The 12,988-nt window shown below is 41.4% G+C and overlaps 1 protein-coding gene across 1 annotated transcript in view; it reads left to right on the top strand.

The window, feature by feature from the left end:
- The window catches only part of HHLA1 (HHLA1 neighbor of OC90), a 44,736-nt gene that overhangs the window by 3,591 nt on the left and 28,157 nt on the right, over positions 1-12,988 (top strand). Inside the window, exons 3-7 of the mRNA XM_031013884.3 lie at positions 1,545-1,604; positions 2,720-2,800; positions 5,892-5,975; positions 6,076-6,159; positions 12,073-12,156. Of these exons, the coding sequence (XP_030869744.3) occupies positions 1,545-1,604; positions 2,720-2,800; positions 5,892-5,975; positions 6,076-6,159; positions 12,073-12,156 (393 nt within the window). The remainder of the gene's footprint in view (positions 1-1,544; positions 1,605-2,719; positions 2,801-5,891; positions 5,976-6,075; positions 6,160-12,072; positions 12,157-12,988) is intronic.

Here is a 12,988-nt window from a genome sequence, read left to right as displayed (position 1 = left end):
TGAGGCAGGAGAATCGCTTGACCCCTGGAGACAGAGGTTGCAGTGAGATCACGCCACTGCACTCCAGCCTGGGCAACAGAGTGAGACTCCATCTCAAAAAAAAAAAATTAATAGGGTAGATTTCATGTTAAGTGTTTTTCAATAAAATTAGAAATGAATTTAAATTAAATTAAAAAGTAAAATAAAAAGAAGTGAGGGAGAAGAGCATGGACAAAGAGTTGAGATTGCTCTTTTCTGATTTTATCTTAGCCACTAGCCCAATATGGTACATCAAATTTAGGTACATCAAATCAAGTTTGGGGATTTCAGTTTATCCATTCTTCGAAGTGTTGGACAAGATGATTTCTAAGGATGTTATGAATTGTTTGAGGCTGTACTTTCAGGTTACTATTTTATTCATGAAAACTTTTATTTCAGTGTCTGGAAATAAAGATGTTAAGAAGGAAAAAGATGGGACATTCCCGGGCAGCCCTAAATCCTGACTTACTCTGTAATGCAGGGCACATTTTTCAGACTCTGTGGCTTGTTGTTTTCTATTTGCAAAATGAAAATGTAAAATACAGCACCTTCTCCATCCTGCTGGTACCTATTGTTGCAATGGTCATTTTTCATGTTGCATGTGATACTAGCTTTTTTTGTACCAGCTTCTTTCCTGAACCCCTCTGTGACCCCAATAAGATACGTTGCTTGTCTCATTTAATTTAATAAAATAAAATGTAAAATAATGCACCTTCTCCATCCAGGTATAACCACTCCAACAGTCATAGTCACAAGGGCAGTGTGATTCTATAGCATGTGATCCAAAATAACTGATCCTTCTGGTCTCTGCTTAACGTCACTTCCACAAGAAGGCCTTCTCCATCCCCTGACACCAGGCTAGTGCCCTGTGCTCCCACACCGTGTTGACACTCCTCTCTTGTCACGACATGTGAGTCTCCTCCTCCCTGACCAAATCACACACAGGAAGCCCCATGGAGCTGGAGACTGGGTTCATTCCCCTTTACCAGTTCATATTGCCTAGCATATAGCTTGGCCCTCAGTGAATATTTGTTGAATGAACCAATGAAGAATGAATGAATGCCTTTGAAATTTCAAATTTTTCTTTGACATTTTCTCCTTTGGTCGCATGAAATCTGTTAAGTAGGCAAGAGACCTAATATTTTGGCCGCTGCTCTACAGTTCTAGAAAGTAGGTTCTGAACCCTTTATTACCACTGCTCAGTTGTGCAAATTTAAGCAAGGTTTTTCTCCTCTCTGGGCCTCAGCTTTCCTACTTGGTTAAAGAGTGGGGTAAATTAGACCCCCTGTATCAGAATCACCAAGTTTATTTATTAAAATGTGGATTTCTAGGCCACAGCTACCCCACAGAGATTAGAATCTGTATCAGGGCCATGCAGAAGAGTCTGGGATCTGCCTTTCCTCAGTGTCCGCCGGTGACTCTCACACGGAGAGCAGAGGCCAAAGAGGCTTCCAAGGCTTCTTCCATTCCTGGGGGTAGGAACTGGACCACTCACATTTTTCTCATGCAAACTGTTTCCTTCCCAGTGTCTGGCCTTAGAGAAGAAGAGAGGAAGGAGAAGGGGGTGGCATTTCTTGCTACGACGGGTGAGTGCCGCTCCCCCAAATCCCTTGGGTTGTCTGGGTTGCAGAGCAATTCCTCCACTTCTCTGGACCTCTGTTCTTTCCCACAGTGGCGAGACCATCATCTCTCTAATCATTATCTGATCATTAAGTAAAAGTTGAAGAAGACAACATTTGAATAAAGAGGAGCATCAACAACTATTTCCATCTTGTCAACTGTTGTTTCCAAATCTTTTTTTTTTTTTTTTAGATGGAGTTTCACCCTTGTTGCCCAGGCTGGAGTGCAATAGCACGATCTTGGCTCACTGCAACCTCCGCCTCCCAGGCTCAAGTGATTCTCCTGCCTCAGCCTCCCAAGTAGCTGGGATTACAGGCACCGGCCACCACACACAGCTAATTTTTATATTTTTAGTAGATACGGGGTTTCACCATGTTGGCCAGGCTGATCTCAAACTCCTGATCCCATGTGATCCATCCACCTCAGCCTCCCAAAGTGCTGGGATTACAGGCGTGAGCCACTGCTCCTGGCCAGTTTCCAAATCATTAAGGAATAGCCGGGGGAAGTGGGAATTTTAACTCCAGTCACTGCACACTGCCACTCCTGCTACACCTGGGAGATTTCTCCCTCCATTCTGGGTCACATCCTGGACCTATTAATTCTGAATTTCTGAAGATGAAGGCCAGGTACTGGAATTGTGTAATTAAAAATATATATATTTCCAGGTGATGTCAATGCTTAGCCAGGGTGTGTGGACCCCACTTTTACATGGGGTACTTATTTTCAAACACAGAGCTGCTGAGAACTCCTGCAATGCCCTTGGGCTTCCCATTATGCTTGAGATACCTTTTATATGAGTCCCGAGTCTCTCCAAATGCAGAGATGCAATTGTCACTAAAAGTTCATGTTTCCTGTGCTTCATTGGAATTTCTCTTATCTATATTTGTCACCCTGTTGACTGTCACCTCCTGAGGTCGGGACCCTCCTCTTAACTTAACTTGGAACCCCTCGTGCCTGGCACTTGGTTTTTTTTCAGCACATGTGCAAAGAAGCTGAATATCTACCTGAAGTTTGGAAATGAGGAACCTTTTCTCTTGCCGAGAAAAGCCTGCCAGTGACATTATCTCTGAATCTCTTTCAGAGCTGCCCGCAAGGTCAATCGACCTGTCCGCGCTTAACCTGACAGAGCTTGTGAATGGGATGCTCAGTAGAGCGTTAAAAGGTAATCATATTTTAAAAGTACAATCCAGGTCCATTTTTTTTTTCTTGTACCAGTGTCTTTTCTGAACCTTTTTGTTGCCTTGACAAGACACTTCACTTCTGTGTGTCAGTTTCTCGGTGTTCAGGGTGGAGAATAGGCTGAGCTCAGTGGCTCACGCCTGTAATCCCAGCACTTTGGGAAGCTGCTTGAGCTCAGGAGTTTGAGACCAGCCTAGGCAACATGACAAAACCCCATCTTTACAAAAAATACAAAAATTAGCTGCATGCAGTGGTGCATGCCTGTGGTCCCAGCTACTCGGGAGGCTGAGGTGGGAGGATTGCTGGAGCCCAGAAGGTCGAGGCTGCAGTGAGCTGTGGTCATGCCACTGCATTCCAGCCTGAGAGAAAGAGTGAGACTTTGTCTCAAAAAACAAAAACAAAAGCAGAATGCAGAATTCATTGTCCTACCTAACTCAAAATGACGTAGAAGGTTTACAAGAATTTTGAGAGGGAATTGCAATACAGACATGGTATGTTTGTAATTGTAACTCTGTTGCCATAAACTAACAATAATTACTCATTGATTAAGTTAATATGATTCTGGATTTCTTTTTTTAAGACAATATTATTGTAATCTTCTTTCTGTGTTCTTTAGCATCTAGCAAAATGATTTGTATGTAACACATACTTAGTGAATGACAGCAAAGCCTGAACGATCCCTAGTGTACATTCCTCACTGCCTTCACTATTTATTCTCACATTCTTCAATCAATATTCATAGAACACCTATCACATGCCAGGCACTATTCCAAATATTGGAGGATAAGGCAGTAAATAAAAACCAAAAATCTTTGGCCTGGGAGAGCTTCCATTCTATTGGGTGAAGGAGTAACCAAAAACAAACAACAAACATAATAAATAGGTAATGGTACATGTTATTTAGAATAAGGGGGATGGAGAATGCCAATTCAGCGTTGAGGTCTATGTAAATGGCATTCCCTAGGATTGTGCAATACACACACTGCACAACTGTGCTTGGTGGCTCTACACTTGTTCACTTAGACATTGACCCATCAACATTATTATCCATCCCTGTCCCAATGCCTGTTGCTGTAAATTACAGAGATATAGCTCCTGCCTCCAATTTGCTCTCATGAGAGTTGCCGAGGATAGGGCTGCCTTGGGAGGTGCACGATAAGAAGGCAGTGATCTACCTGTAGAGGGTGCTGTGGAGAGACTGAATTATCAGATGGAGGGATGGGCTGCGAAACATTTAGCCCTTCCAGCCCTGAACTGTTAATCCTGTCCTTTCCTCTGCAAGGCCCTGCACTGGGCTCTGTGAAATTTTGCAGAAACTCAAATGTCATAACTTCGAGGAGCTCAAAACTCTTCCAATGACTAATTTAATCCTTGTATAACCTCCACGTAGTGGTATTCTCACTCCCATTTTCTAGATGCAGACATTGAGGCATGCCCATTGCCATATAGAGTTGGAATTCAGAACTGTTTAATCCAGGTTTGTGATCTAGCCCAAAGTTTCCCAAACTTGTTGCACAGTAAGAAGGACCTGATGTACTTATTAAATATTCATCTCCCCAGGTTCCTGCTCTGGAGATTCTGATCCAGCTGATCTTTGAAGGGGCCCAAATGTATATTTTTACCAAGTGCTATTTGTGATTTTTATCATCAAAAAAACTGAGTACTGGAGTATTCACATTTTGGTGTATACCCCATTCTTCTAAGGAGCTTATTAAATACAGAGTCTGGTTCCCGCTCGGTGTACGGCATTAGGGTCTCCAGAGGGCAATAGCCAGAGAGCCGAGGGGGAATGGGCACCACCGGTGATTTGCATGCACCAAAGTTTAATGATTCTGCCATTCCATCCACCATCACAGTGGGTAACAAATTTATATGAATAAAAATCACCTGAGACCGGGCACAGTGGGTCATGCCTATAATCCCAGCACTTTGGGAGGCTGCGGTGGGAGGATTACTGGAGCCTGAGAGGTGGAGGCTGCAGTGAGCTGTGACTGCACGATTGCATTCCAGCCTGAGTGACAGAGCAAGACCGTGTCTAAAAAAGAAAAAAAATTCACCTGAGAACTTTGTTAAAATTCAGAACCCTGGGCATACCCGCCTCTCCCCTTTCTTCACCATCTGATTTAGCAGACCTGGGATCACATCCAGGAATGTGCCCTTTTAATAGGTGCACCTATTAAAGGTGTGTTGATGCAGGTGGGTGATTCTCAGACCAGGTCTGGAAAGATCTCCCTCTGCTGCACTGTGCTCCAGATATAAACCAAGAACAGGCACTGATGGAGAGTAGATAAGATGCTCATGCATGGATTCCTAAACCTGATTGTTGATGTTAGTATTCCTGGTTAAAAAAAAATCCCCTCTCTTTGTGTAGTAGACTGAAAATGGCCAAAGATATCCACTTTGTAATTACCAGAATCTGTGAATACTACTTTATATGTCAAAAGAGTGAATATCACCTGATATGATAACAGGTTGATTGAGTTAAAGATTTTGAGATGAGGCCATTGTCCAGGATTATCTGTGTTGTGCCAGATGCCACCACAAGGGTCCTTACAAGAAAGAGGCAAAGGAGACACACACAGAAGAAAAGACCATGTGATGATAGAACAGAGAGAGATGTGGCCACAAGCCAAGGGACACAGGCAGCCGCCAGAGCTGAGAGAGGCAAGAACAGATTCTCCTTTAGAGCCCTTGAAGGGAGGGTGCCCTACTGAGTTTCAGACTTCTAGCCCCCAGAAGTGTGAGAGAACAAATTTCTGCTGTTTTAGGCCACCAAGTTTGTGATAATTTGTTACAGCAGCCTCAGGGGCCTAATATGCCTTGGGAATCTTTCTTAGAGAGTTGCCACAGCTTGAGGATGGATCAGGAAATATAGACAAATGATACATACTCTTCAGCTTTTTGATTTAGTTTTACTTTGTTTATATTTTTTATTTGTATTACTTTTTTGTTTGTTTATTTTCATCATTGGTTTCTTTATTGGCATTGTTAATTTCTAGGGACTGTTTACTTATTTGTATTATTGTTACGTTAGTAGGCATCTGTCTGTCTCTTTATCTGGTATGTTTTGGCAGATAGCAAGAAGTTCTTCTCCTTGCTGAGTGTCACTTCCTACAGTTCCTTCGCCTTCCACAAGTTTTCTGTAGCTGTTTACAACAGTGAGTGCTGGCTGGCTCTTCTTGATGGTGGTGGTGGTAGGGATGTGTTGCAGGGCCGGTCTGTGGGTTAGGATCTCTGTTGAATCCTTTCTCTTCACAGTTTCTAACCTGAAGACAGTGGACCCTGCCAAATTCCCCACAAGTTATTGCTACTGTTTAAACAATCAGACCAATGACTTATCAGGTGGGTACAGCTTACCATGAGGCTTGCAGCTTTTCCAATTTTGCTTGTGTCCTTTTAGAAAAGTTTTTGTTTTTCCTCAATGTAAGACAGGAAAATATGGTCCTATCCACTACCCTTAACCATGTGCTCATTCATTATCTCAGTGAAAAACAGTTGTGTGTACAAAAGCAACAGGAGGAAAATGTTCATAAAGCATTGTTTTAATTGCAAAATTGAGGAACAACCTAAATATCCATCATGAGGGAAAATGGTTAAGTAGTCTCCCACATAATTAAACTTTCAAAAACAGCCACAGATAATACATAAATGAGTGAGAGTGATCAAATTTGGCCCGTGCATGGAAAAGCTTCCAAGAGATTTTTAATTAGAAAAAGAAAGTTACACAAAAATACGAAGAGCACAATGTTATTGATAAGAACACATATGTGGGCACCAGATAGGTGATTCCCTTTGAAAAGAAGACTGGAGTATGTGTTTTGGAGTGGAAGAATGTTGGTTAAAAGAGCCTTAGATTATCTGAACTTTTTTTTCCCAAGGAGAGTATGTTCATATGCTAGTTTTATAAATAAAACTTTTAAGTATTATGTGTTCCTTATTTTAGAGAATACTGAAAAATAAAAGTGACAATTTTTGCACCGTTAATTCACCCATTCAGTAATTCCATCTGAGCGTGCACTATGACCCATGCACTCTTCTAGGTGTGGGGAAAGCACACAGAGCAAAGTGAACACACCTCCTGCTCCCGTGGGACATAGATTCCTAGCGGGGAGCAGAGAGTAAATAAATGTACTGCAAGTACATGGTGTGTGGGCTGACAGCCTGACCATGGGAACCATGAAGCAGGGGAAAGCTGGAGGGAAAAGTCGCAGTGGGGGATATTGCTGTGTGTAGGGTGGTCAGGAAAGTCTTCTCCAAATGAAGTGAGGGTTGAGGGGTAACCTTCAGGATGTGAGGGGCCAGCCCTGTGGTTGTTCCTGGGGACAGTGGTCCAGACAAAGGCCTAAGCAGCAGCATGAGGACCAGAGAAGCCAGCATAACTGGAGCAGGTTAGCCAGGACAGAGCTGTAGGAGATTAGCTCTGATTGGTGAGGGCAAAGTGGGGAGGGTGTTGCAGATCATATAGAAGTTTAAGGTCTGCTGCGAGGATTCTAATTTTCACCCGGAATAAGAAGGAAGCCATTGTGATTGTCTGCACAGGGAAGGGACATGATCTGACATTTTAAAACGATCCTTCTGGCTGCTTGTTAAATACGAGATTGTAAGGGAAGCAAGCACTAAAGGCAACCAAAGCCTCTTGTACTTTTCCCCACTTAGTCTAATATTAACACCTTCCACCATATTACAAACTCTTCTTAAACACTTGTAATGGCTATGTAACCAGTGAATGCAAGCATTCTCTTAGCCGCTATGCTGTTCTTAGACTTTTGAGTGGATCTAGGTTTATCTTAATATAAATAATTTTGCCTTGGACATCTTTGTGCATAAACTCTTCCCTGTTTCAGATTATTTCCCCCACTGAGTAGAATTTCTAAAGCAAATATTGTGAAAATATTAAAGGAAAGAATTACTAATATTTAGTGAGTAGTATATGTGAGATGCCACAATGAGTGCTTAATGTCTATTATCTTATGTAATTTACCCTGTGAATCTCATCAACAAATACATTTGCGAGGAAAAAAATTCTTCATAATCATGCCTTTCTCACCATTTCATTAAGCCCTGCTGAGGATAGAAGTCTGTGCTGGGTGAGTCCCTATCCTGATTGTGTGAAAGATAAAAATAAGATTTAAAAAGTTAAATCTGCCTGGAGAAAGTTTACAATTTTATTTCATGAGTCAAATCATATTTTCACACACTTGCAACAATTATATGAAAAGAATGATCCATGGATCATTATCTACTGATAAAATTGCATGGTGTTCCTCTGGTAGGTCATAGCAACTTTCGCCAGTTTTGACAAGAAGTCACAGTGCTACCATGAGAGGCTGTACACGTAGGCCAACAACTTGCCGTTGCTCAACGCCTTTGGGGAAGGTGACTTTGTGGATGATCTTCAGATCTGGATCATTTTCTTTTCAATGTTTTCAACTCTGACCTATAGCCCTCCTTTGAGGGTATATTTGCATATTTTCCTTTTTTTTTCTTCCTAAATGAAACTGGCTTAAGTTTTCTTAATTTTAAAAATAATGTACTGTGATATCAAGATGCTATGCAACATGGACAGGAAAACTAAGAAACCAGAAATAGCTGATATCCCACCATCCACTGGTAGTCACTATTAACATGCTAATAAATGCTATCCAAGGCTGTCTACACTACCTATATAACCCACTTATCTATCCAACCTGTCATCTAAGCTACTTATCTAACCTACCTATCTACCTATGTACCCCAGCTAATATCTACCCATCAGTGTAGACATCCTGCTCTACATATAGGAACCCATTCTCTGCATTATTTAGAATACAGGGTGGGCTACTATAAAAAATGACTCCAAAATAGTCTAGTTTAAAGAAGGTAGAAGTTAATTGCTTTCATGTCTGATAATCTGGGCATGTAGACATGCCAGGGCTGCTCTAATGGTTTGATGGTTTGGGGGCCTGGGCTCCTTCTAGCTTGTTGCTTTGCCTTTCATAACGATCTGTGTTCTCATAGCCTAAGGTAGGTTGCCAGCACATTCACACTCCAGCTACAATGAAGAGGAGAAAGGATTTGGAAAGTGTATTAGTCCATTCTCACATTGCTATAAAGAAATACCTGAAACTGGGTAATTTATAAAGAGAAGAGGTCTAATCAGCTCATGGTTCTGCAGGCTGTACAGGAAGCATGAGTGTTTCTGCTCAGCTTCTGGGGAGACCTCAGGAAACTTACAATCATGGCAGAGGGGAAGTAGAAGCAGGCAGATCTTACATGACTAGAGCAGGAGCAAGGGAGAACAAGGGGAAAGGTGTTTTAAACAACCAGATCTCACAATAACTCACTCACTATCATGAGAACAGCACCAAGGGCATGGTGCTAACCCATTCATGAGAAGTCTGCCCCCATGATCCAATCACCTCCCACCACGCCTCACCTCCAGCATTGTGGATTGCAATTTGACTTGAGATTTGGGCAAGGACACAGATCCAAACCATCCCAGAAGGCATGCACATTCACTATGAACTCACAGCCTGGAAACCATTCCCATTTCTCCCTCTTACATCCTATTTCCCAGAATTTAATCTCATGGCTACACTCACCCACAAAGCAAGCTTGAAATTATAGTCGTTGCTTTAAACCATCATGTTCCCAATTAAAATTTGATACTGTCTTACTAAAGGAAGGTGGGAGAATCGATATTGAAAGACAACCATCAGTATCTTTCATTTTTTTATGCAATTTTATAATCTACTCTCAAACTAACCCATATGTCATTAAAAAACCATTTCATCCCAGTGAATGCAAGTATGCCTCATCCTTCACATGAATTCTTAGTATTCATTGAAAGAATGTACCATGATTTATTTAATTTGTCTCCTCTTGTTGGAAACTTGGCTAATTCCTCATATTTTTGCAATTATAAACAATGCTGTGATGAACACCTATGTAAAATCACTTAGAGTACTTGCCCAATTACCTCTGCAGAATAAAGCCCGCAAAATAGAATTGTTGGCTGACAGGGAAACAATATTATAATGATTTGAATTGCCAAAATGTCTTCTAAAAGTCTTGCATACGTTTATAGTCTTACCAACAATGTTTGAATGCCTATGTTTTCCCACTCACATGTGCCAACACTGAGTGTTAAGAGACAGTCTTAAATCATTACCAAATGGATAGGTAAAAAGGGTTTTGTAATTCTACCTTCTATTTATGTATGAAGGTAGTCATGAATCATTCATTTTGATCATTGCTAGTAAATTAGATAATTCAAACTTTCATAAATGCAAAGAATATCTTTGAGTTAATAATAACTGGCTTTCTTCCAAGCCTAAAAAGCAGATTGTGAAAACAGTTCTAAAGGGAGAGTTGACAAAATGCATTGAGCAAGAGGTTTCATGAGTGGTGGTAAGAATACCTGGAACAGTGGAAGCTTTGGCCCAAGACAGACCTCAGCTGAAATCTAAGCTCTGCCACGTACTCTGGAACTTTGGACAAGTTACATCATCTTTCTGAGCCTTGGGCAAAACCTGGACTCCATGTTTTGTGTGTGGCTTCAAAGCCATGCTCATAGCTTCTATGCAAAATTAATAACAACTTCCAAGTTGCATTTTATTGGTCTGTTTATGAATCTTGCTTCACCACTAACCTCAGCTTCTTCTTTATGTCTTACACAACTCTCCAGTACCTGGTAAGTGTATGGCACACTGCAAATGCTCAGTGAATATTTATTAGATAAATGGATTAATAAACAAAGGAGAATTTTTAGAAGCAGAAAGAAAATATATGGAATAACTAAGAAATACCCTTCCTCAGTTTCCACAAATGACTAAGAACAGACTGGTCTAAAGAGACAGAGAAGGAGGCTGAGGCGGGTGGATCACGAGGTCAGGAGATCAGGACCATCCTGGCTAACACGGTGAAACCCTGTCTCTACTAAAAATACAAAAAAATTAGCTGGGCGTGTTGGCGGGCGCCTGTAGTCCCAGATACTTGGGAGGCTGAGGTAGGAGAATGGCGTGAACCTGGGAGGCGGAACTTGCAGTGAGCCGAGATTGCGCCACTGCACGCCAGCCTGGGCGACAGAGCGAGACTCCATCTCAAAAAAAAAAAAAAAAGAGAGAGAAAGAGGGTGCCCATGTTTGCCTACCTTCTGCATATACAGGTGTCTATACCTGCATAGGTATACTACATACTGCATAGGTGTTCTCCCTCCAGGAGGTTAAAATGTGCCTGTGCGGATGTAGTCAGACCACCTCGTGGCTTTGCTTCTTGCATAGTAGTGCCCATCATCTGTTGGTCTTGGCTACACATTCCACTAATTGTCACATAACATTTTCCTACTTCTCTTGGTTCTGTATTTTCAAGTTAGCTTGCTCCTGCAGAAACTCCTGATCCCATTAATGAGTGAAAGGAGCATTTACACAGCATGATGGGAAATCATCCACTGGACCCAAGAAGCTTCCTCTCTAGAAAATGACTGGGGCTCCTCAAACACATTCGCCTTGTTTAGAAGTCAAGAATTTGCTGGATCGTGGAAAGCCATAAATGAACAAAGAAGGAGGTGACAGCTGTTTGACTAGAAGAATATTAGGAATTTTCACAGTCAGTAGTGCCCACCATGTCAGGCAATGGCCCTGTTCAAACCCAGCTGAGAAAGAAAGTTCACAATGATTCTATAACCTGAAATGCTGAAAAAGTTATCTCAGACACCACTCCCCACCAGCACCACCATCAGTTCCTTTAAAAAGGGGGCAGAAGGAAAAGTTCCTGGTGATAATTTTATAAAGTGTCTTGTCTTGTCTCTATTGTTCATAGTTTATAACTCACCACTAAATTCCACATTGCATTTTCATTTTCCAACCCCCAAGTCTGTAAATTTACATTACATGTCTGTGGGGCTGCTTCCTATCAGATGGAGTCGGCATTCTGAAAACAATTAGATGAAACAATGGGGAAAAGCCGCCAGAAAGACCATTATTCAACAATGTGGCCTTTCATAGCTCTTAGATGTTAGCAGAGAAGGGGTTGGGAGAGAGGATGATAGAAGAAGAAAGAGGATTTTAACAGTGGATTCAAAGTTTCCTTCCGGCCTGAAATCAAGACTTTTCGTTTTTTAGAATTAGTAGTATTTCTCTGTATCATTGTTGATATTCCTCAATACACTAAACTAAATCAAACTTGTAAAATCTACTCTGAAAAATCCAAATACAGTATACTTTTCTCCTTTTGTCTCTGAAGCAGAAATTGAAACCTCCTAAATTTGTCTTGCAGATTTTACAGCTCTACTGGTAGATATCATTGGCAATTCTACCAGCTACCTCACAGAGATTTTTAAGTCAACCTCCATCCTCTCAGGTGTGTTCATCTTGAAAACGCTTTGGCAACTTTGAGGTTTAGCATCTGTTGTGGTAGATAATCAAGCATATTATGTTCCTCACCCCAACCCCTGCTATAGGCCAGGCTGCCAGAAACCTTCATGTAATCTTTATTTAGATAATCAGTGTGGTCCAGTTTCCACACCAGTAAATACACCAATATTTAAGTCTTCATATTTCTGGGATCCACAAAGTTGGAGGAAGAATCCAAAGCTCAAAAGTTTAAGGAATGTAGGCAGACTCAAGAAAACATCTTCTGGTGAGTAGATATACCCCCATTTTAAGGAGGACAAAACTGAGATCCAGAGAGGTTGAATATTTTGCTTAAGTTTGGTGCCAGAATTCAGGTTTAAATCTATATGGAGCCTAAGCCCATGTTTGGAGTACAGTTAAGAATGATACACCTCATTTATAAGGTGGTTTCATGTAACCCCCAGGAAAATCACATTTCCTTAGGGACCCACTTTGAAAAGCAAGGATCTATTCAACAGTCCAACAATTGGTCTCAGCAGAAAGATGGTGTGATGCACTGTGGAGAAGCTACTGTTTTAAAAGCAGGAGGGAGGGAGAAAGAGAAATAGTAACAGCTATCATTAGGTGTCAGATAATCTTGTAAGGGCTTTCCGTGTATTCTCTCATTGGATCCTCACTACAACATTTTGGGGCAGCTCGTATATTTATCCCTACTTGACAGGTGAGGAAACTGTCACAGAGGGGTTAAGTAAATTGCTCAAAATCACTCTGCAGAAGCAGAATTCTAAACCAGGTGATCTGGCTCTTAGCCTGTGCTCTTATGTCACTATCCTAATATA

This window comes from Gorilla gorilla, chromosome 7, assembly GCF_029281585.2.
Source record: "Gorilla gorilla gorilla isolate KB3781 chromosome 7, NHGRI_mGorGor1-v2.1_pri, whole genome shotgun sequence".
NCBI classification, from domain to species: domain Eukaryota; kingdom Metazoa; phylum Chordata; class Mammalia; order Primates; family Hominidae; genus Gorilla; species Gorilla gorilla.
This window is presented reverse-complemented; position numbering and strand designations above follow the sequence as displayed.